General features: G+C 37.1%; 1 protein-coding gene across 1 annotated transcript in view; it reads left to right on the forward strand.

Annotated features, from left to right (window-relative positions):
* Window positions 1–25532, forward strand: part of LOC130929907 (protein unc-13 homolog A-like) — a 78352-nt gene that overhangs the window by 37484 nt on the left and 15336 nt on the right. The window contains exons 22-37 of the mRNA XM_057857527.1: window positions 1585–1738; window positions 1993–2061; window positions 2994–3083; window positions 3503–3637; window positions 3752–3879; window positions 4059–4144; window positions 6491–6617; window positions 6685–6781; window positions 11187–11330; window positions 11423–11500; window positions 15674–15751; window positions 16691–16779; window positions 20952–21095; window positions 21180–21303; window positions 23775–23831; window positions 23915–23995. Coding sequence (XP_057713510.1) covers window positions 1585–1738; window positions 1993–2061; window positions 2994–3083; window positions 3503–3637; window positions 3752–3879; window positions 4059–4144; window positions 6491–6617; window positions 6685–6781; window positions 11187–11330; window positions 11423–11500; window positions 15674–15751; window positions 16691–16779; window positions 20952–21095; window positions 21180–21303; window positions 23775–23831; window positions 23915–23995 — 1681 coding nt within the window. The remainder of the gene's footprint in view (window positions 1–1584; window positions 1739–1992; window positions 2062–2993; window positions 3084–3502; window positions 3638–3751; window positions 3880–4058; window positions 4145–6490; window positions 6618–6684; window positions 6782–11186; window positions 11331–11422; window positions 11501–15673; window positions 15752–16690; window positions 16780–20951; window positions 21096–21179; window positions 21304–23774; window positions 23832–23914; window positions 23996–25532) is intronic.

The following is a 25532-nucleotide window of genomic DNA, read 5'->3' on the forward strand; positions in this document are numbered from 1 at the left end:
ATTCCAGCAGAGCATTGTTAAAAACTCATTGATGGATACCGGAAGTGGTTGTTCACAGTTATTTTGTCTAAGGGTTGTGCTACCAAGTATTAGGCTGAGGGTGCCAATACTTTTGTCCTGCCCATTTTTGGGTTTTGTGTAAAATGATAATGATTTTTTTTCTTTCTCTTTTGTGTTTTTTCATTGAAAGCAAAATAAATGAAGAGGTTACTACCAAAGCATTTGTAACTGCAATAATTTTCTGGGAGAAATTGAGCATTATCTGACAGAATTGCAGGGGTGCCAATACTTTTGGCCAGCACTGTAAGACAAAAGATGAGAGTTGTGCATAATGTAAAATACAAAGAATAGAGTAAAGAATAAAAGTTAATACACTCATATACTGTAAAGCTGTCGGAACACGAGGGGTGAATGTAGAGAACGCTGGGATACACACTTAGCAAATTGGATACCAGGAAGATGCTAGGCAATAGCCAACGGCATAGGAGCTATATTGTATTTTTGCCTTTCGTATCCTGAAATTGCTTTCCTAACAAGCAGTGTTGTTTTTGGCACCCCTTTTAATTTTGGTCTTAATCTTAGTCTGTTGGACGATAATAACTATGAGTCTTAGTCATCAAAATGTTTGTCTTTGTGTAGTTTTTGTTGACGAAAACTCAAGCCTAATTTTGACTAGTTTTAGTCGACGTTTACTAGAAATGTTTTAGTCTGTAAAATTAAAAAAACAAAAACAAAAAACAAAAAAAACAAAAAAACCCTCCAAAAATAAATAAATAAATAAATAATGTTTCCACTATTTTGAATGAACATTGGCAGACGGGCACATATTGTAGCATCTACAAGGACAACACCAACTTATTTAATCATATATTATAGTTATAATACAGCTCAGCAGGAAAATGGTACATTATTTTCAATTACTTACACCCACCTGGACGGCACGAACTGTATGTAAAAAAAAAAAAAACTTGCCCGAGAGTAAGACAATGCTCGCCGTTAGCATTAGCTTAATGCGAAAGTGAATGCTATGCTAATGCTATGAGTTACATTTAGTGTGAGATGATCAGTCAGCACAGAACTTTAAAAGCTAAAGAAACATTGAATATGATCTCGGGCCAAGATAAAACAAATCTTACCATGTGTGCATGTGTGCAAGCCGGCAACAGCACATCACATGAGTGACACAATCAGACACTGCTGCAATGCAGGCCAATTGCACATAAAATGGCACACATTGTGAACATGTGACGGAAACTATTGCGCGTATTTGGCTCGTTCTCGTCTCGTCAGACGAAAACTGACATTAGTCTCATTATGTTTTAGTCCCCCAAGACACGTTTTTAGCACGTTATCGCCTCGTCATCGTCATGAAAAAATTGTTCGTTGACAAAATATTTTCGTTATCGTCATCGTTGACGAAAACAAAACTGCTAACATGAGGCAATATTTTCCAGGTGAGATGTGGCGTAACCTGAAATCTCTGTATGGAGAGACGTTCATAAGTAGAGGTACCACTGTAATAGTTTGACTTAGAAAAGTGCATCGTTCATTCGCTGAATGTTCTTTTTTTCTTCCAATCAACAGCCACTTTGCCTGCTTGTCATCTAAGTACATGTGCCCCGGAGTGCCTGCGGTGATGAGCACCTTGCTTGCCAATATCAATGCTTACTATGCTCACACGACCCAGTCCTCCAACAATGTTTCCGCCTCAGATAGATTTGCTGCTTCCAATTTTGGCGTAAGTTTTTCACCCAATGATCTAAATGTTGTTGCTTTTATTTTCAATTCCCATTTGTTGAGATGATTGCATTCATGTGCATAAAAGCTCCCGCTGGGTGAGCACAAAGACAAATAAAATGAAGCCCGGCCTTCTTCCGCAAACATTCCCTCCACTGAGCGTCATCTGATAGAACTTGGCGACGTTAAATGGTGAAAAGTGATCTGTCAGCTGCAGTGTTTTTCTGAGTACTTTTGTCATTGACATTTTTTTAGAAGGAGAGGTTTGTCAAGTTACTGGATCAGCTGCACAACTCCTTGAGGATTGACCTCTCCATGTATCGGGTAATGAATTCAGTCTACTTTTTAACTTTCATCCGTCATTATAGTTGCATCTCCATAAATTTGATTATTCCAAAAAAATTGGATTATTCCAGAAAACTTTGAATTTTTTGCTTCAGTGTATTTTAAAGAAAAAAAGACATATTATATTGTTAGAATTTATACAGGAAAAGCTTGCTGAATTGCAAATCAAGCCATTATGTAGAAAAAAAATGTGATCGTTTATATTAAAGTTCTTGAGCTGGTGAATTGTGATTAAGTTATAATCAACATTATTTTGAATTATCATGGAATTTTGTGTCAAAAGTCTATGTAAATAGACATACTTTCCAAATGCAACTATTGGGGGAAAAAATGGTTTCTACAATATTGGGCTCGACACATAATTTTCTTCGGCGCGTGACAATAAATCATGTGCATTAATTACATGTTTCTCGCTACACAAATGACAAAATATTTACTGTTTTTTTCCCGTTTCTTAAAGTTTAAGATAAAATGATATTTGTAATATTTTATATTTATAATATTTACCTTTTCTCATTTTCGTATTAAAAAAAAAAGATAATATTTACAGTTTTTCCGTTAATTTAAAAATATTAATTAAAAATACAAATGTAAAAATACGTTAAAATAAAAGCAAAGAGAATATTTATTGTTTTTTTGGATCAAAATAAAAATATATTGTTTTTTTACCCTTGAATGGACTACTCAACTCATTTGATAATCGATAAGTTGTCAGCTATGTAATTGTGGCAGCCTTAGTTGACAGACATAATGGCCCACCGAAGGAATCAATAACAACTATAATGTGGCCTGTAACAAAACTGAGTTTGACACCCTAATATAGAGTTGCACCTATGCTGTTATGGCTCTTGTTAAATATTTCCTTGATACAAGAAATCAAATTCAAAAACTGTTTATGATCGTCCCTTCAGAATAATTTCCCTGCCAGCAGTCCTGAAAGACTCCAAGACCTCAAGTCTACTGTGGACCTGCTGACCAGCATCACATTCTTCAGGATGAAGGTAAGAATGAATGCAAAGTGAAAGAATATGTCAGGATTCACTTCCATTGACGCCGATAGATGTCTAATCCATTTGAGCTGTGAGGTAAGCAATTCATCGTCTACTAGTGACAAACTAATTTAAATTCATAGCAAAAGGATTAAAAGAATCGGATGATTGGATGTCTATTATCATCAATGGCACTGAAAGGGTTAAGCAACCAAGTCATCAATGCTAATTTGCTTGCCGCCCTTTCTGTCAAGGAGCCCGAGGGCCATTTTTAGAATCAGCTACATTAGCCTATCCAAATGAAAACTATTTATGAAAATGTGTTAACACTCTTTACATTTGTATGTCGCATCACGAGGCATGCATTTATGTGTCTTGGACTGAACTGAGGGTTGTTATAGCTCTCTTGCGTGTGTGTTGTATGTTTCTAGGTCCAGGAACTACAAAGTCCCCCAAGAGCGAGTCAGGTTGTGAAGGACTGTGTCAAAGCCTGTCTCAATTCAACCTATGAGTACATTTTCAATAACTGTCACGACCTCTACAATAGGGAATATCAGACAGATCCGGTAGGCCTGCACTGTAGAACTTTTTGAACTTATGATGTTAGATAAATACGTTTGTAAAGAATGCCAATGGGCTTCTGTTTACAAACCTGACAATGTGGCCTTTTCTGTTTTCAGTCAAAGGCAGTTCCTCCAGATGAGCAGGGTCCCAGCGTAAAGAATCTGGACTTCTGGTCCAAACTCATCACGCTCATTGTCTCCATCATAGAAGAGGATAAAAATTCCTACACTCCTTGCCTTAATCAGTGAGTCTCTGTTTTATTTGTCGGCGTTTGCTTCATGGCTCATACAAGTGAGTGTCTATTTTAGATCTTTTCATGGTATGAAACAACATAAGTAACACTGTACTCCAATTTCAGAGGAAACACCTAAATATTTTTATCACGTGATGGATTGTTTCTTAGCAGCTCGTTTGCCCTTCTAGGTTCCCACAGGAACTAAATGTGGGCAAGATCAGTGCTGAGGTCATGTGGAATATGTTTGCTCAAGATATGAAATATGCCATGGAAGGTCAGTCTGCACCAATGTTATTATCTTGAATGAAAATGAACAAAATGACAATAATCTGAATTGAAAACATTTTCATTAACTGAAATTAAAACTATAATTATAATTGAATTGAAACTGTATTGTGTGTTCACAATGCTAAATATTAAAATTATGGATAACACTGGTCGACAAGCAAAATGCTTCCTGGATAAAAGTTGTGAGACTTTACTAAATTTAATTCACTAAAAAGGAAAAATGTGGTCAAAAGTGTCAATTGGCTATAGTTTTTTAGATACAGTACCTGGACAAATGTTCAAATCCAAGCAATTTAGGCAAAAATGGATGTTACTTGAAATAAAATGGTTATTTTATATCATACCTACCTGAAAAAATTGTATACCATTTCAGAATATAATCGTGTAGGCAAGAGCATTGACAAGATTTGCTGTTGTCAATGTACAGCATAAATATGTTTTGGAAGTGGACAAAATCAGTGTTGTTAATCTTACTGAAAAAAAGTAACTAATTATAGTTACAAATTACTTCTCCAAAAAAGTAATTGCGTTAGTAACTCAATTACCTGAATGTAAGAGTAATTAGTTACTTGGCAAAGTAATTGGTGATAATTACTTTTTTTTTTTTTTCCTCAATAAAAAAAAAAAAAAAAACATTGGCCACACTATGTGAAGCTTTTTGTGAAGGTTTTTGGTACAATTGGCCCGAGCCCAATTCTTTACCCTAATTTACCCTTTACCCTGAATCAACTTTAAAAGTTGTTAGAATTGCTCCCATTATTGCATTAGTTCCCTTCCCTCTAATTTCGACATATGAAAGTTTTAAAACTGTTTCAACATTTAAAGATAGATCCAAGTCAAGATTTTGCCGATTTAGAAGTATTTTAGATAAAAAGTTACTTAGGTTCGCTAGGAAGGTTCTCTACAACAGAGCCGTCCTAAAAAGTCTACTGCTTTAAGATGGCGGCTGTCTACTAACTCATTTAGTGCCATGTCTGTCATTTTCCATCTAGTTATATCTATGTACAGTACATGTGATATCTACCATGTCTACCATATCTACCATAACATGCGGCCATAGTTTGTAGGCTATCGGCTACAACATGTATTATTGGAGCTACCTAGCATCGCGTTTGCTCGGCGTCACAACTTTCTTGCCTCCTCCCTACTCCTGCTCTGCTCTGTCGTCTCGGTGAGTCCGTCTCCCTCAGACTTTTCGACCAATATAATAACGCATAGTAACGCATGCCTTTCCGTCCTCAGTAATGGTAACGGCGTTGCCAAGATGAGAAAAGGAATTAGATTACCCACTACTGAAAAAAATAACGCCGTTAGTAACGCCGTTATATTGTAACGCCGTTATTAACAACACTGGACAAAATACATGAATGAAGACACATTTCATAATTGGTGGCGGACACTGATATATCCACCATCTCATGTCAAATGTTGCAACTTGTAAAACTGATGTTATTTGATTACACCAAAGTATCTTTGTAGTCAAACTTTAACATGAAATATCTTGAGTACTTTAGCCAACCATCACTAAAATCTTTTATTGTCCAATCCATGTCACCAAAACAACTACAATTTTTATCTCTGAAGCAGATATTTTTCCAAAATTTTGTAGACCAGTGTTATTATTACTTCTATTGTTGTTATTATTTATGAAGTATTTTATTCCGGGAGCATTATTTACGCATGTCAGAAGACAAAATTCAGCCCCTGAATGCATATTTTTAAGATGAGATAATTCATAAAGTTAAACTAAAACTAGAGGCACACCCAAAAAGATATCAAATTCAAAGCATCACCATATTTGGTAAAGCGGAAACTCCCTTCCTTCCCTCATGCCCCAAAATGTCATCCTTCTTTCCCTTCTCATCTTATCACCTCCACTGCAAATTTAAGTTAACTTGATCATGGATTAGTCTATTATGAAATTCTTTTTCTGACCTCGGTGACCTTTGACCTTATTACTCCTAAATTTAATCACTTCTTCTGTTTCATATTGCAAACAAATCTGAGAAGTTTGATAAGAATCCCTTAATTTGTTCTTGAATAATCTTGACATATGGAACAGAATACATAACCTCTGCTTTCCTCAGATTTAACCTACTGGCACAGGTAATTAATAACTAACTTCAAACTAATAATTTTAAAAAATTAAAACTAATAAAAACTACGAAAGCTTATCTAAAATCTAATGAAAACTTACTGAAAAATCCCGAACTATTATAACCTCGGTTAGCATCACATGAAATGACAGCAGAGCCTTTTCAGATTCTTTTAGAAAAAAAAAAAAAAAAAGCTTTTTTTCCCCCCTCCCTTACTTTGTCATCTCTTCATTTAGAACACGAAAAGCACCGTCTTTGCAAAAGTGCAGATTATATGAACTTGCACTTTAAGGTGAAGTGGCTTTACAACGAGTACTGCAAGGAACTGCCCACATTCCAGAAACATGTACCTGAGTATCCAGCGTGAGTATTTTCACACGTGGACCAACTTTTAGTAGTTTTAAACAAAGAATGTTGTGTTTTCCTGCAGATGGTTTGAGCCCTTTGTCATCATGTGGTTGGACGAAAACGAGGAAGTATCAAGAGATTTTCTCCATGGGGCTCTGGAGAGGGACAAAAAAGATGGCGTAAGCACTTTGTTCATCTTTAACTCATAGCGATAGATGTCCAATTGATTTTGACTGGACGAATGTTCTAACATACAGTAGCTGAATCCAGCTGCTCCCTGTTAAGGCCAACATATGTAAGATTTATTTTTTTCATTCATAATTCCATTTAGTGGTATATTTAGCGTTTTTTAATTTTGTTTTTGTGGAAATGTGAACGATTTGTCAAGAGAATTGTAAAAAAAAAAATTAGCATTTTACAGCATTTTAGATAACGCTTGCTATGTAAGTTAGGTTAATTATGCAGTGGTATAAAGTATTTGAACCTTTTGGAATTTCTCACATTTCTGCATAAAATCACCATCAAATGTGATCTGATCTTTGTCAAAATCACACAGAATAAAAAACAGTCTGCTTTAACTAAAACCACCCAAACATTTATCAGTTTTCATATTTTATTGAGGATAGCATGCAAACAATGACAGAAGGGGGAAAATAAGTAAGTGAACTGTCTGCCAAAGGAGACTTAAAGAGCAATTGAAACCAATTTTTACCAAACAATTCAAGTCAGGTGTGTGACCAATCACTGATGAGTGGTTTAAAGCTGCCCTGCCCACTATAAAACACACACCTGGTAAGAATTGTCTTGATGAGAAGCATTGTCTGATGTGCATCTAGGCTCAATCAAAAGAGCTGTCTGAAGACCTGCGATCAAGGATTGTTGAATTTGTATAAAGCTTGGAAAGGATACAAAACCATCTCTAAAAGTCTGGATGTTCATCAATCGACAGTCAGAGAAGTTGTCTACAGATGAAGTGAGTTCTGCACTGTTACTTCTCTCCCAAGGAGTGGCCGTCCACCAAAGATGACGTCAAGAGTTCAGCACAAAATACTCAGAGAGGTAAAAAAAGAACCCTAGAGAGTCTGCTAAAGACTTACAGAAATCACTGGCACAGTCAAATATCTCTGTTCACACATCAACTAGATATGGCCAAGAATGATGTTCATGGGAGGACTCCGCAGAGGAAGGCACTGCTGTCTAAAAAAACATTGTTTCTCATTTAATGTTCACAAAAAGGCACTTGGACACTCCACAGACGTTTTGGCAAAACATTAGAGGTGTGCATCTGCACTGCCCTCACGATTCGATTCGATTACGATTCGGAGGGCCACGATTCGATTCGATTCAGAGGGTACGATTCGATTCGGTTTGGTTCGGCAATGCATCGCGATGCATTAAAGCCTGGGATGCATTAAAATTCTAAAGCAAAGCATATTTTTCGTGAATCATGAGGCAACACAAGCAGTCAGACATTAAACAACTTTTTATTGGCTCTTGTGTCACTCCTGGTTGAAGTCAAATGAAAATACTTTCGGATATATATGTTAAGAAAAACAGATCACAGCATTTAATTAATGCTTTGAATGAGACCAGGGCTTTCTCTTTTTTTTACACACAGTAGCAGCCTTTCACACAGTGCAACATCTGAACTCCTGTGCAAAATCAGTAATAACAGTCACTGTATTTTAGTCACAACGGCCCATCAATAAAAATATTCAAGTAAATATTAAAGAAAACGACAAAGAAAATATGGTAGTGCAGCAGCATCTTTATCGCAGTATCAATCCAGGGATCAGTTCAGTTGCAAACAAAATCAACTAAATTGCAATGTAGAACAAAAGTAAAATGTAGGCCTAGCCCACTATATATGTGCAATAGAGTTTAGATCGGGCCTAAAAAAATCCAGCCCGACCCGACACGGCCCGCTGGTATTGAAGCCCGACCCGGCCCGAGCCCAATCAATTAACTAGATTTGCAGGCCCAGCCCGAAAAACCCGAATTTTTTTTTTTTTTTTGAAGTGACGCGGAAAAAAACCCCCGCAGCAGCAGCAATTTATTTTCATTTCTTCGAGTTCTTAATGTTTAAATAGTCTACATATTTTTATGATCATTATAAAAGCATTTACACAACCAAATAACGCCGGGAAAGTGTAATATTAAAAAAAAAAAAAAAAAAAAAAAAAAAAAAAAACATGCGGTTTTGCAGACACACAGAGGAGAAGATTCAAAAGGATCACATTTCTGTTGCCTTTGTGTGCATGAATAAAAGTGTCCTCCGTAACGAATTCTCAGTTGGCAGAAAAAAACGCAAGTTTTCTTAACGTTTAAATAGTCTACATATTTTTATGATCATTATAAAAGCATTTACACAACCAAATAACGCCGGGAAAGTTTAATATAATAAAAAACATGCGGGCCATGGCATTCATCTGCGTGCACAAGCAAATGCACAAGACAGAGAGCCTGCTCTCGGTTTTATCCCATTTTTAAAAATAATTTATTAGTCCGGCGCAGCGGCCCGACCCGAAAGTAAATGCTTAACATTTTGGACACGTTTCGGGTCAGGTTGGCCCCAAAATGTTATCGGGTTCGGGCACAAGCTCTAACCTCTAAGAGATAGGACATAACATAGCAATGGCTGAAGCGGAGAAAGAGGGAGCGAGAAAGATCATTGATGCACCTAAGACATTGAAAGCAGACATCTGGAGACATTTTGGCTTCTACGAGGTTGGTGGGAAACCAGAGTAATGCGGTGTGTAAAAAATGAAACATGAGAATAATAATACAAATGGGGAAATCCGTTGCATCACCGGAATTGCGCAGGGAAGATTTTTGAACGTACTTACATATTTTAAAATGCGCAGAATCGATTCGGCTTGTTGGCCGCATCGAATCGAATCGTCCATGCCCCGCATCGGGATGCATCGCCGCATCGATTATTATTGTTGACACCACTACAAAACATTATGTGGATTGATGAAACCAAAGTTGAATTGTTTGGGAGTAACACACAATGTAGTGTGTGGAGGAAAAATGGAACAGATCACTAACATCAACACCTCATCCCCACCGTGAAGCATGGTGGAGAGAGCATCGTGATATGGGGCTGTTTTGCTGCCTCCAGGCATGGACAACTTGCTATCATTAATGGAAAAATGAATTCAAGAGTTAATCAGGATGTTTTGCGGGAAAACCCGAGGCTGTCTGTCAGACAGTTGAAGCTAAAAAGAGGATGGATGCTGCAACAAGACAATGATCCAAAACACAGAAGTAAATCAACTTCAGAATGGTTTCAGAAGAAAAAAATACACCTTCTGGAGTGGCCAAGTCAAAGTCAAGACTTGAACCCCATTGAAAGGCTGTGGCATGACCTAAAGACAGCGATTCATGCCAGACATCCCAGGAATCTGACTGAACTACAGCAGTTCTGTAGAGAAGAATGGGTCAAGAGTAGTCCTTATCGATGTGCCAGACTGATCGGCAGCGACAGGAAGCGTCTGGTTGGAGTTTACTCTGCCAAGAGGGTGGGGGGTACAAAATATTAAATGTGATGGTTCACTCACTTATTTTTCCCTCTTCTGTCATTGTTTGCATACTATCTTCATTAAAATATGAAAACGTATCAATCTTAGGGTGGTTTTAGTTAAAGCAGACAGTTTTTTCATCTGTGTGATTTTTACAAAGATCAGATCACATTTGATGGTGATTTTATGCAGGAATGTGAGAAATTCCAAAAGGTTCAGATACTTTTTCATACCACTGTATGTAATGTAGGGCCCCCCCCAGTGTTTTATAAGCCTGGCAGACGGCTGTTCTAAAAAAAAAGTTTTGCTGTTTATGTCTTCACATGCAGTTAATTGCATACTAAAATCTGTTTTAAGAAAATGTAGATAGACAAATATTACTAAAGTTAAAGTGCGATTAATCAATATGAATTAATTACTAGTATTAATTTAAATTTTTTTTGGTTTGGTTGTAATCGAGTCCTAACCCTACTGAAAACATAACATGCGAGAGTAGACCATTAATATTAGAAAAAAAGCTCTAGTCAGCGCTAAAGTCTGAAATCATATTCACATTTGACCCCCAGTGATGTATTCATTCATGTCTCGTGGAAATTCAAGTAGTTCACAGCTGACTCGGCAGCTCTGCCTGAGGCCTGTGGCGATCAATAATGAGTCAGTACCAGAGGGGAATGGGAAAAGGAAACATCAACGCACACGGCAAAATATCATGGGAAAACCACACACAGATCACGGGCTGATTCGCTCCATTTGCCGCTACACGACACACCGCAAAAAGGTCGATACGAAGCAGCTGAGGATTGTTCTATCTCGTATGTCAGGGATCCTTTGGGTCCAATTACTGTCGTCTGAGGCAGATTCAAGTTTACCGCGTCAGCGAAAAAGCAATCCACGGCCCCGTCACATACAGTACTTTAACGCTGAGCGCTTCCGACGCTTCGACAGGACTGTTAAATGAGGGCCCTGCCCTGCATCGTGACCTTCTGATAATCTGAAAAGAGTGATTAATTGGAGATTGGAGCTCCTCTTGTTAAGTGCTTGTTGGTTCCTCTCATTCCAGTTCCAGGTCACTTCAGAGCACGCTTTATTCTCCTGTTCTGTGGTCGATGTGTTCTCTCAACTCAATCAGAGCTTTGAAATCATCCGCAAACTGGAGTGCCCCGACCCTCAAATTGTCGGCAACTACATGAAGAGATTTGCCAAGGTGACCTTCGTCTGCTAATTCAATCAGCAGACATCTTCTTGTAACATTAGCACTTAATTCACCACTTGACTAACCTCATTTCTTCTTTTTAGACCATTGGCAATGTTCTGCTGTCTTATGCTGACATCATAGCGAAGGAATTTCCAAATCATGTGAAGAAGGAGAAAGTGGTAGGTACAGTATCATGACAAACACGCACTGGATGCTAGTTAAAGAGATAAGTCGATTACAGTGATCCATCGCTACTTTTCACTTCAAACATCACGCCCTGAGTCCATCGCTGTTTTTTTTTTTTTTTTTTTTTTTCCAAATGTAAAATAAATAAATACAGTATCATATTGTATATTATTAATAAAAAAATTCCATAACATTTGTGATAAAATGTCGACTGACAATTAGTCGAATGACACCTCTTTTACTGTATATCTTGAGGGCGGTCTGTATCGCTTTCACCGGCACTAATTAACTTTGAGGAGGGTGGCAGGAACCCCGCCATATAAAAACTACAAATGTGCAGACAGCTTTAGGACATACGTCACTTTCCCCATTCATTATAAAGCCGGAAGTCAATGCGAACGCTTTCACGCAAATTCTGCAAAGATGGCAGAGCAACAAAAGAGACAAAAATATTTTTTCTGAGGAGGAAAAAAAAAGAGAGGCTCCCAGGATGTACAGAATAAACATTGGTCCGGCTTTTATCCGAACTTGTCAGCGCTGATGAGTTCAACCGTCATATGCTATTGTTTAGCCACAACTGGATTCATTACATTATTACTATTCGTCCTTCACGCACCCACTCTAAACAGAAATGTTGTTTAATCCCTCTGCAGGCGACAGGGATATTTTTTTTTTATTCATTGATGATTTTACGACACTGTTCGTGTGTGTGCTGGCACTCATGGGAAACGCAGTCTTCCCTAAGGCAAAACATTACCTCTTTTGTCCACCGGCATCGTTAAAATCGGCCAAAGTGAAAAGTTGGAAAGTGTTGCTTTAAAATGTTAAGAAATATGCATGTATACATTAACAAATCATTGTTTTATTTTATATATATCTTATTTATACCATAATTATTACATTTGCAGTGCTTATAAACCATTTAAATAAATATACATATAAGGTTTTTTTTTTTTTTTTTTGGTTTGTTGTTGATTATACTTTGGGGAAAAAGGGGGAAAACATGTCTTATACTTATCTCTTTCCAATGCTGTTAAAGCTGAATAAATACATTGAACACACTCACAAAATGTGTAAATAATAATTGATCATTTACTTTCTAATTTAAATAATAATGATATTGTGATTTTCGATTTTCGCAAGGTTGGGAGGGGGCCTAGCCATTAACAGCGAAACACAAGGGATCACTATAGTCTGCAATGACGTTTATAACTTGAAGTTGAATTATCGCTGATCATATGTATTGGCAACAAAATGGCCTCAATGAAATCAGGTGATATTTGCTTTGCAAACTAGCAACTATGCCCCAAGCATATGGCAATATTTGACTAAAAGTGAGACACAGTCACTGGAAAATACGCAAGTCTATATTTAAGTCTAACAAAAACTCAAGTGCTATGCATGCCAGCTGACAACAGCCTTAAATCTTCACGTCAGCCATCAGAAAATACACAAAACGCCCTCTGTAACAGTCAAACAATGTTCTTAAGTTTCTGCTTACACAATGAAACTGAGACAAGCGACGGTTGATCAATAACCTCTTTATTATAAAAATGAATGTTAATGTTGCCGGATAGACCAACCAACGGGCACATTCCATTTTATTTGTTTACTGGCTCCACTCCCCTTACCTAATCAGAAATTACTGTCATGGTAAACAAAAGAATTCCTATTGTTAATGTTACAATATTAACAGTTGGTATACATGTGTGGTCTACATGGCACAAAATGTAGTCTCCACACATGTCAACGTCAGGTCTCAATTATTTTTAGTTTATTTTTTAAATATTTTCACTTCCAATAACATTAAGGAGGATAAATGTCCGATCATGTGGCTCTTACCAGCCTTCTTCTGTGAATTTAATTTCTCACTGGTAGACGTCAAATCCATTTAAACTAGTTAACCAGTTCAAATAGTATGGACGTCTATTGTCCCAGTGGCAACCAATGAGTTAATCATTATTGAATTTTTTAAATACAGTGTTATTTATACATATATATATATATATATATATATATATATATATATATATATATATATATATATATATATATATATATATATATATATATATATATATATATATATATATATATGTATATATATTAGGGCTGTCAAACTTATCGCGTTAACGGGCGTTAATTAATTTTTTTAATTAATCACGTTAAAATATTTGACGCAATTAACGCACTAGGCCCGCTCAGACAGATTTAAATGTCAGTACAGTGAAAGGCCAACTTGTTCATTGTGTTTTATGGAGTTTTTCCGCCCTCTGCTGGCGCTTGGATGTGACTTGCATATGTTATGTGGCGTAATGTCGCCCTCTGCTGGCGATTCAGTGCAGCTGATTATTTGGGTTTCGGCGCGCTTTTCTGATGTGATTATATGTCGACGCGAACTCACACTTAATAGACAGTGCTATTCAGACCAGCTAACGTCCGCATCAAGTATTCAGTGGCAGTTCTCATAGCCCCATCACACTGTTTGTGTCTAATACATGCATCGCTTGTGAGTTATATTCCTCCTTTGTTTATATTCATGAGCATTAGATAGTTATTGATGATGTGTATTTGAATTTGTTCACATATATGGTGAAATGCAGTTACATTGTTAGATGCTTGTGAGCTAATTGGCTAGTGCTACTGCTCAAATGGACACGTGTGTGTACATTTTATGTTATTTTGTGATTTATGCAAGTAATTGACACATTGCCTTGTTATTTTCAGTTTTACAAAAATACAAGAAACGTGCTCCTGTCAAAAAGAGATGACTTCAGTAAAGCCCATGCAACTTTGCCACACCATATGATTTCTTTTTGGAACTTATGTTCGCTACCTGTCAATTTGTGTACTCACACACATTGATGACAGAATAGGGCTACTAGTTTATTTTTTGATTGAAAATTTTACAAATTTTATTAAAATGAAAACATTAAGAGGCGTTTTAATATAACATTTCTATAACTTGTACTAATATTCATCTTTTAAGGACTACAAGTCTTTCTATCCATGGGTCACTTTAACAGAATGTTAATAATGTTAATGCCATCTTGTTGATTTATTGTTATCATAAACAAATACAGTCCTTATGTACCGTATGTTGAATGTATATATCCATCTTGTCTTATTAAAAATGTTAATCGTTTGACAGCCCTTATATATATATATATATATATATATATATATATATATATATATATATATATATATATATATATATATATATAATATATATACATATATATATACATGCACAATGATCCCTTGCTACTTTGCGGCTCAAATTTCACGCCCTCAGTGCATCACAGATTAAAAAATAAATAAATAAATAATAATATAGAAGAGTTCTAAAAACATATTTATGTACACTTTATTTGCATGTATTTATGTATGTACACTAACACAGATACACAAATCTTGTGAGAGAGTAAGAGAATAAATGTACAATATGTATTATATAATTTATACATTATTTTACATATGCTGTTCATATTATTTATTTTATATAATATAGGGTTTTGTATGCACTTATTGATATTGATATTATAAATACACAAAAAAATGTGTGTTAAAAATGGGGTGAGGGTGACACTACTTCGCGGTTTTTCACTTTACGTGGTCGGTTCTGGTCCTCATTAACAGCGGTAGGTAATTGAGGGATCACTGTATATATTTATATATATTTTTAAATAAATAAATAATAACATTGGTGGGGAAAAAAGAACAAAAATACAATGTGGTTATGGACCTCAATAACACTCAAAAGTTTTTTTTCATATATTTATTAGGGATTACGACTATTATCGTTTGAAGCCATATCGACTTTGCACCACGTTGCTTTGTAGCGAAACCACCAGCTTCTTGAGATTGCAATTGACGTGGCAGGTTTGCAGTGTTTCAAAGTGAATTAAGACTGTGTAATTAGCTGAATGTTGTAGAAGCTGAGGAAAAGCGGGCAGCACTCCCAAAGAGACCAGTGCCTCAGAGGAGGATTTAATTAGTGAAAACTCTAAGCTTTTCCTGACTCGCCAACTTTTTTCGTGAGGGATCGAGTAGACTGATTACAGTCAAATACTGGCAGCAGGCAGATGAAAAGAAGTGTGAAACTCAAAGGTGTGTGGAATGATTTCTGACTCTTTTTTTTTTTTTTTTTTTTAAATCTGCAGCCATGTATCATCATCAACAATATCCAGCAGCTACGTGTTCAGCTGGAGAAGATGTTTGAAGCAATGGGAGGCAAAGATGTGAGTAGCAGAATGATTTATGTTATAATCATTTGATTCTACACTGATTGAATGTTTCGCAAGCAAATCTCCTCACATACAGTATTTATATTTATTTTTTCCTGTTCCACTTTTTCGACATTTCTAATGGAAAAAACACTGAAATTTTCAGATTTCAAAAAGCATCTTGTCTTACGTTTTTCGTCCGATTCACATGATATACACATAAAAAAAAAAAAAATTGGGGGAAATCGAGAAAATCAAAAATTTGTATACACTTTTTGCCAAAGAAACGTGGGTTTTGGACCAAAATTTCACAATAACACCTCATTTATTTTCAATCGCACCATATATTTCCAACCGGATAAAATGACCTGATATCCTCAGGAAGTCCCGCAAATGCCCCAAAAACGTACATGAAGTGACCGAAGAATTCCCTAAAATCAATGGAAACCCCACCCCACCATGAAAACCACGGGGAAAAAAACGCGGAAAACATTAAAATCTTTGTATAAGGTACGAAAAAATCCTGAGAAAACAGAAAAAAAGCAAAATCCTGAAAAACTGAGTGGGGTCGGTTGCAAAACTGCAAAAAAATGCAAAAAAACACAGTTGCAAAAACTGAAAAAAAACCCACACAAAACACCGAAAACCATGGAAAACTATTCGTTTTAATCTGTATAGGTCACTCATTGACTGCCATTGACGGCGCTACACATTCAACCCATTTTGACTGGAAGGGGCAAATATGCGTTCATTTGCCCCTCCCAGTCAAAATGGATTGGATGTCTAGCGCCGTCAATGGCATCCAATAAGTTAAAAAGAAATTGACCTGAAAATACCACAAAATGATTAGGAAGTGACCGAAAACCTACAAACCATCTCCACGCAATTTATCCAGAATTAGTATTTTGTAATCTAACTAGGCTGCATTTTTTCATCCCATTGCTATTCTCTTAGCTCAATGTGGAGGCGAGTGACTTCCTGAAAGAACTGCAGAACAAACTCAACAGCGTCATGGACGACCTCAGCCGCATTTTCGCCGTCAGGTTGGTGTGCCGATCTTGTCCGGAAGTAATGTAAATAAGGTTAAAAAATACAAATACAGGGTTGTGCCAAAAAACGGGAACCTTTGAGTAATGGAAGAAAAATATTTCATTCATAGTAATTGAGACCCTTAAAACAGGGATCCCCAACCACTGGGCCGGGGACCTGCACCGGTCAGTGGCGCATTTGCTAATGGGCCGCAGAGAAATAATTATTTGTTAACGACCACAATCTGGCCTGTGCCTCTTGACATATGACTACTGTAATCCGAGTAGAGATTTGTGTACGTCGCCCTCTAGTGGTTGGCCACCGTTACTGGAGTGTTTGCACACTTAGAGAAGCCCAGCGTTAGTCAATGTAAAAAGTAACGTTAGATGCTGTTGGCTGTGTGCTGCGGGCACAACTCAGCAATGGCGGACGGTGTACTTCCGGTCGTTTTTCTCAGATTAGTCAATAGATATAGTAATAAAACCAGATTGGAAGTCGTCATTGAAATCCATTGGAGCTAGCATCGAGCATTTTTTTTTTTTTAATCTATGTGGGCTTGTCCTCTGTAATGATGTATGCACATCAAATTTGTTCCCGGAAATAATAAGCCCGCACGTTAGCGAAGATGACTGAAAACAACTTAGGACAGCTTTTTTTACGGGGAAAAGGCCACCTGCTGAGCAGTGTTGTTTTTGGTAGCCTTTTAATTTTCGTCTTAGTATTAGTTTTTTGGACGAAAATAGGACGAAAAGTCTTAGCCATATTTTAGTCATTTCAAAAATCAAAATGTGTTCGTCTTCATCTAGTTTTAGTTAACGAAAACTCAAACAAATTTCGTCTACTAGTAGTTTTAGTCGACAGTCACTCAATATGTTTTTGTCTGTAATCTTCAAAAGTTTTAGTCCGTGAAGAAATAAATAAGTGAAATGTTTCCAACAATTTTGAATGAACATTGACAGAAGAGCTCATAATTGTGAGTCTACAAGGACAACGCCATCTTCATGATGATAATACACACTCAGCAGGAAAACAGTACGTTATTTTTAATTAATTAAAGCCCCTTGGACACCACAAACTGTATGTAAAAAGTTTTCCAAGAGTGTACGACGCCCTCCCACCCCCAAGTGGCGCATGTGACCTCGAGGAACATACTTTTTTTGTTGCACTAGAACAGGGGTGTCCAAACTTTTTGCAAAGGGGGCCAGATTTGGTGTGGTAAAAATGTGGGGGGCCGACCTTGGCTGATGTACTTTACGTAGAACAATATATTTAAGCAAATTTTAGCAAGCCATTCTGTGTGTCACATTTGCTTTATTATTTTTTTTAAATTAATAATTTCAACAATCTCGCAACTTGCCTTTGTGGCGTTCTCTTTCGATTCTCGGGATCTTGCGAAATACTGCTGCTGTGAAATTAAACTAGCTTCAAGTTTCTTCAATTTCTCGCAGCGTATCTTCCCTGTAATCTTGTCGTGCATGTCAGAGTGTCTTGTTTGGTAATATCGCCTCACATTAAACTCTTTAAAAACAGCGACTGTTTCTTTGCAAAGGAGGCAGACACAGTTGTTGCTTACTTTAGTGAAGAAATAGTCCATTTTCCACCTATCCTTGAAGTGTCGGCCGTTGCAGTCAACTTTTTTGTTGTTGTTGTTGTTGATTGTTGCCATTTTAGAAAATTGAAAGTCAAGGGTCACATGGGGTAATGTTGCTTGAAGGGCTGCTGCCTTTTAGTGGGTAAATGAGGATCAGCATTTAATGTGTAAGCTACTTCATATGCTGGTAGCAGTACTGCTGACCAATTTATTAAGTCTGTGTGCGGGCCAGACGTTATTCATCTTATGACAGAGGCTGGGGGCCGGATGAAATTTGACCACAGGCCGTATTTGGCCCCCGGGCCGCACTTTGGACATGTCTGCACTAGAATAAAGTGTAATTGCACATCCACTCAGTGAGTGGCAGTGGCGCTCTCATTTTCAGAGTGTGCGCAGTATATTAGAACCAAACAAGAGCACCCAGCAAAGAACACTGAAGATATAAAGAGCTAAGACGAGGAAATACGACGAAGCGTATGTAGCATTTGGCTTTTGGCTTTGACTTTTAATACAGTGGGATACAAGGAAAGACCAGTCTGTTTACTGTGTCTAAAAATATATGCAGCGGACAGCAGGAAGCCAAAATTAATAAGACGTCACTTAAAAACATTAGACCTTAATCAAATTGATAAGCCGCTTGATTTTTTTTTCAGCGAAACTGCGCCGAATATTGCCAACATTCGCCCCACTTTGTCAGTGTTGCATCAGTAAACCAGCGAGCACTGTTAGCATCATATAAGATGACATACCAAGTTGTTCAGTGCAAAATAACCCCCACCATAGCAAAGGAGCTAATAAAATAAAAACTGTCCCTCTGTCCAGTGACACTGTCGTTATGTTCTATTAATTATTGGGGTTTTTTTCGGTCAAATTGTTTGGCATATTGTCCTCATGAGTTAATGTTGCTAATCAATTTGAATTTATTATTATTTATTGATTTTATTACATTTTATTTGTCTGTATCAAATGGTCAAAAAATGTACCTTGAGTGTATTTTTACAGTTTGGATGTGACTTTTTTTTTTTTTTTTTTAATTTAGCCAAATTAATGTGCTTTAAGTCTTTTCTGTTACAAACAAAGCAATGTTTATATAGTTATAATTTATTGTAAACTGGGCTATATTACTTACTAGTTACTACAATGTTATGCAGAGGTGTACTTATAATAATAATTTTATAGACAATTTATATTATTTACAGTGGCGGCAGAGAGTTGGGAGGGTGCAATACGTTTACCTCTTACTGAATGAGGGTGGTGGGAACAGAAAATAATTGAGAAGCACTGGGCTAAAGCAACATGGCATATCTAGCCAAGATATGAAAACAAAACTTACTAATCAGCACTTGACATGTGTTTCACAAAAGGCAAGTCTGGAGCCTGGAGAGACACCGGTGTGTAAGCGTGGGTGTGTATGGGCGGGGCAGCACGTCACATGAGTGACACGACCAAACACTGCTCTGATGCATGCTAACTACACTTGCGACAGGAAAATGTCACACTTATGATGGAAATTATAGCGAATTTTCATCTCGTTCTTGTCTCGTCAGATGAAAACTGGCATTCGTCTCGTTACATTTTAGTTTCCCAAGCCACGTTTTTAGCTCGTCACGTCATATTCGTGAAAAAATTTGTTGAAATATTTTCGTTATCACCATTGTTGATGAAAAAAATACTGCTGCTGAGCCAGAAGAAGAGCCTACAACCAAGTCCATTCTGCATCATATGTGGCTAAAAGCTAGTAAACAAGGCACAAAAGCGAATGCACTGAGAACATCATACCTCGTGGTAAACCGTACTGCTAAAGCCAAGAACCCTTTCACGATTGGAAAACTCATTATGCCTACGATCAAGGATATTTGCCATCAAGTTTTGCAGAGCCCGCTGTTAAAAAGTTTGATTCAGCGTATGGTGAGTTGCATTTTCTCAGCACTTAATGTTCGTTTTTAGCCCCGTTTTGTTATTTTATTTTTTCTGTAATTTTCTCCCACACATTGCCGTCCGTGAAAAAAAAGGCCCACATCACATCATTCCGTGGTGCAAAAAAAGAAACAATTATAGAAATTTTCAGTTAAAAATTACATCATTTATATGGCGTCCTCCCCTATGAATGCATTCTTGAAATCTGTTGTTGACCACTGTTGAAAAAAAAGGAATTTTTGGGTATTGGCAGACATGAGCAACACTGGGAGACAGTGACCTTGAACGAGGAAACGATGAGCCATTTTAGTGATTTCAGGTTGAAATTCACAGTATCCCAGTTCACCAGATTTCAAAAATGCATTCGTACATTTGCCATTTAAAGAACATCATTTTCAAAATATGAAAATTCCATCAGTTTGTTAAATGGCATGTTTTAAGGTTTCAATTACTACAAATAAAATAGTTTTTCTTCCATCACTCTTGGTTTTATTGGATTGTTAAAAAGTCACCCTGTATTTTTTCACTTTTCTGAAATCGACTTGTGTCAAGCGTATTTTACTACTACTTTATTTGAATGCGGGGGATGGAGGTGAGTGATCACATTTCATTGCCAGCTCCGCTAAGCCTCACAAACAGAGCTCGAGTCAATATCAATGTGTTCTTTGTTTGCTGCAGTTTCCAGCCCCAAATTGAGGACAACGTCAGACAGATGGGGGATATCCTGGCCCAGGTCAAAGGTCAGACTGTGCCAGCCAATGGCAGCGTCGTTCAGGAAGCAGACAATGTTCTGCAACCTATCATGGACTTTCTGGACAGCAAGTGAGTGGGGGAAAAATGAACCGTTTCTCTCGGAGTATTAGTAGTAGTATCACGATTCTTACATGAAGTTGTTTTTCGTGGCAGCCTGTCGCTGTTTGCTAAAATCTGCGAGAAGACAGTTTTGAAGAGAGTGCTGAAAGAACTCTGGAAACTGGTGATGAACACCATGGAGAAAACCATTGTGCTTCCAACACTTACTGACCAGACGGTGTGTGATTCATCACCTTTCTTCTTTATAGCTGAACTTTTAAAATCATATGCCATCCACTTCCATATTCTACTAACAAAGCAGTGTAAGGTTTACTAAGTAATGCTGTCATCTAGTGGTGTTTTTATAGGTATTGCTGTAGATCGATAGAGTGAACCATTCATAGGGCAAGTAGTTGGACTACCTTTGGTAATTAAAAAAAAAGTTATCATCTGAATTTACTTTTAACTTCTTCAGTGCCATTAATGATGCTTGACGTCCAATCATGCAGTGTCCAATCCTCCTTCCGCTGTGAATTGAAATGTGTTTATCACTAGATGTCCAGTCTATTTGAAGCAAGTAGGTCCAGCTGCATCCTGCAGTACTCGCCCATCCAACCACGCCCCTTTTTTGTGCCTTCCGCGTCCCATGACGTGGAAAAGGGGTTGGGGTTTAAAGTTAGGGTAAGGGTTAGCGTCGTCAATCTGATTGGTCGAGAAAGCAGGGGAAGGGGGCGTGGTTGGCGACTACTGCGGACCACAGCTGGACCCTTCTCATTTGAAATGGGAGGGCTGGCAGCAAATGAATGTTCATTCTAGCTGTGCCAATGGCAATCGCAGCCCAAGAGTTAACGTACATAAAGCATTGGGGGAATACATAAGTACTTAAAAAATAGTATTGCTAAAATAAAAATAAATAAATAAATAAAAATAGAAAACTAAATTGAAAAATACAGCTAAAAATGCGAATATTATAGAATAAAAAAAAAGATGAAAAATGATAACTTAAATAAAACTATACAAAATATTTTAAACATTTTAAAAATATTTTCCCAAATATATACACTGGATATTTTTTCATATATTTTAATTTTTTTAAATTAATATTCTTCAATTTATTGTTATTATTATTATTATTTAAATCTTTTCTTGATTTATTAAAAAAATGTATTATTTATTCTACTCTCATTGTATATATATTTTTTCAATTTCAATTTTTTAAAATCCTTTTTAAAAAATGATTTTTTAATTTAGGATGTTCCAATGTTTTCTTGTATTTTTCAATTTAATTATCTTTTTTAAATGATCATTATTACCATTATTAATTTCATGTTCTGATGTATTCCCTCAATGCTTTTTGATGTACAGTGTATCACAAAAGTGAGTACACCCCTCGCATTTCTGCAGATATTTAAGTATATCGTTTCATAGGACAACACTGACAAAATGACACTTTGACACAATGTAAAGTAGTCTGTGTGCAGCTTATATAATAGAGTTAATTTATTTTCCCCTCAAAAAAACTCAAAATACAGCCATTAATATCTAAACCCCTGGCAACGAAAGTGACTACACCCCTTAGAAACTACGTACATCCCTAAATGTCCAAATTGAGTACTGCTTGTAAATTCATTGCTTCATGAAATAAAAATTAAGGTATCAAGTGGTTAATCTCATTAAGACTTAGCATCCCACATACAGTAATGTATGTACAGGGGTACAGTTATTTTCCCCTTTCTGATATTGTTTGCATACTAACCTCATTAAAATATGAAAACCTATAAATGTTTGGGTGGTTTTGGTTAAAGCAGACACTGTTTTTTCTTCTGTGTGATTTTTGACAAAGATCAGATCACATTTGATGGTGATTTTATGCAGAAACTTGAGAAGTTCCACTGGTTGAGATACTTTTTCATACCACTGTAGTCATCACATTTTGGGTCATGTAGGGCACAATATTAACATTTGGCTTCTTAAATGTGGTGTGGTTGGTTTAAATGTAATGTCCACATATACACAACTACTGTATATATATATTTTTTAATGATTAAGCATTGTTTAATTTTTATATTATCTCATATAATATCTATGAATAAATATAAACAAAATGAATAAAACAGAAACACACTCTGGTCATGGTCCCCTCAAAAAAGTCTACACCCCTACGTTCAAATGCGACAAGTGACTTGAACTTTGGAGGTTCCGCTGTACTTCGCTCTCATCTAAAAATAAACATTTTCATGCTTAATCTCTTAACTTGATTTAAATCATCATGAATGTTCATTGACCATCTGTCTGGCCATCCTTCTAAACCCCATCTATTCTTCCTATAGGTTATTGTAAGTAAATTTATGCAATTTTTTACTCAGCATGAAAAGCCTATAGAATGATCTCACTCTGTCTAAATACGAAGTCTACACAAAACTGTCTAATGGTGACGCATGCCACGACAACACACAGTTCCCAACACTCCGTTTCCAAAGTCATGTGCCTTCTTCTTCACTTAGAAAAGAGATTAGACCCCCCACCCCTTCTCTCCCCTTTTGATAATCCCCTCTGTATCCACAATCAAATTGCTCTTAAGCAAGGCAATCCACCTCCGCTCCTACTTTTCACTTCGCACTGGAAAGCTGCCCATTACTTCATGTGGCGTTAATATGTCTGTATTTTTAAGTGTGAAGTGACCTTTCCTTGCCTGCCTTTTCACCACAGGGAACTCAGATGATCTTCAATGCTGCTAAGGAATTAGGCCAACTGTCGAAGCTCAAGGTAATAAGGTTACGCCAGGAACAGCCATCATTGCAGCAAAGTAGTCAACAGTAAAAGCACTCTAACTCGCGTCTACTTTGCAGGAGCACATGGGCCGAGAGGAGGCCAAAGCACTCACTCCAAAACAGTGTGCGGTCATAGAGCTGGCATTAGACACCATTAAGGTACAGCACTTATAACAGTGGTGACAAACTGAGGGGAAGCCAACTCTAGACCCGAGCAACTTGGTTCCCTTTGGCATGTCTGACAACCTGGGCTGCTGTGATTAATTGACTAAGTGCCAAATAGGCTATTTGATTATCAAATGAATTGTCAACTGTTTTGATGGTTAAAGCGGAAGTTCAGAGTTTTTTAGATTAGGGTTAATCTTAAAATTAGCAGGGGTTTAATTAGTCGGTGGAGGTCATTTCAACAAATTCTGTGCAGTTTGTAAGATATTTGTTAGTTTCAGAGCTCGGGAGTGAGTTAAGCTAGCGCGAGTCAATGGTGCCTGCTTAGCATGCCAATAAAAAAATGATACAGATCTACAAACAGATCCAACATAGTCAAATGAATACAAAATGCATATCATTGTTCCAAAACACCCATGCGACCCAAACTATATCACACCAAACTGCTGTAATTCATGTCATTCTGCAGGACTATCTTTTTAGATGCGTAATACAACCACAGTAGAGAGGAGTGTTTCCTCCACTCGTTCTTACGATGCATTCGAGGAAGATAGGAAGTCGGACTTATCCCGCTCGGATGGTTCCAGTTGAGACCTCAAAGCGTTCAAAGCAAATGTAAACAGCATGCATAACTGATCGTGACAAGTGTTTTTAAAAAAATAATAATATTTTGGCCATCAAAAGACATTTTGACTTCTAACAAACCTGCCTTTGCTTAAGCGATCAAATAGTGGAGGCGTTCCAATGATATTTTTCCAGATCGGAGGTTGGAAACTCTGACTTCCCACCTTCCTCGAATGCAGCATCAGTCTGCTGAGTGAACTGACAGCCGGCAACATGGCAAAATGTGGATTTAGAGGCTGTGGAAACAGACAGAAGAAATGGGCAAAGCACAGTTTCCACAAATTCTCTATCAAGAACAATGAACAATATAAGAGCTGCTGGATTACAAATGGTGCTATTCATACTACAATTATTGACATGCAATGGTAAGTTTTAATAAATTTATCCTGAAAACATAGCCAACACTATTGATTGCATGGATCATTGGTGATTTTCATGCGTGACCATGTTGTTGTTTTTTTTTCGGCATGCTAGGACGGGCCCATTGACTTGCGCTAGCTTAGCCACTCCAGAGCCATGAAACTAATAAACAACTTACAAACTACACGGAGTTGGCTGAAATCAAATCTACTGACTAATTAAACCCTCGCTAACACGAAGATTAAGCCTGATGTAAAAAATTCTGAACTTCCCATTAATGAGACGTTTAGAGACATTGTTTACCTCAAAGTTGTGCGAATCCTCTTTTTTGAACCTCTTAATAGCAGACATTCTCTTAAATATTTACCTCCAGCATTAGGTAGTTTATCTCTCCGGTTCTGTAAGTCAGTTTGTACGCTTATGTTCAAGATAACTCAAGAATGATCAAAGGGGTTATTATTGAACTGGCATGACGTACTCGACTTACGTGACTTCGACTATACGACGTCGGAGTCCGCCATCTGCCATTTTGTCTCCAGTCGTTTTT

This window comes from Corythoichthys intestinalis, chromosome 14 (assembly GCF_030265065.1).
Source record: "Corythoichthys intestinalis isolate RoL2023-P3 chromosome 14, ASM3026506v1, whole genome shotgun sequence".
Classification (NCBI taxonomy): Eukaryota; Metazoa; Chordata; class Actinopteri; order Syngnathiformes; family Syngnathidae; genus Corythoichthys; species Corythoichthys intestinalis.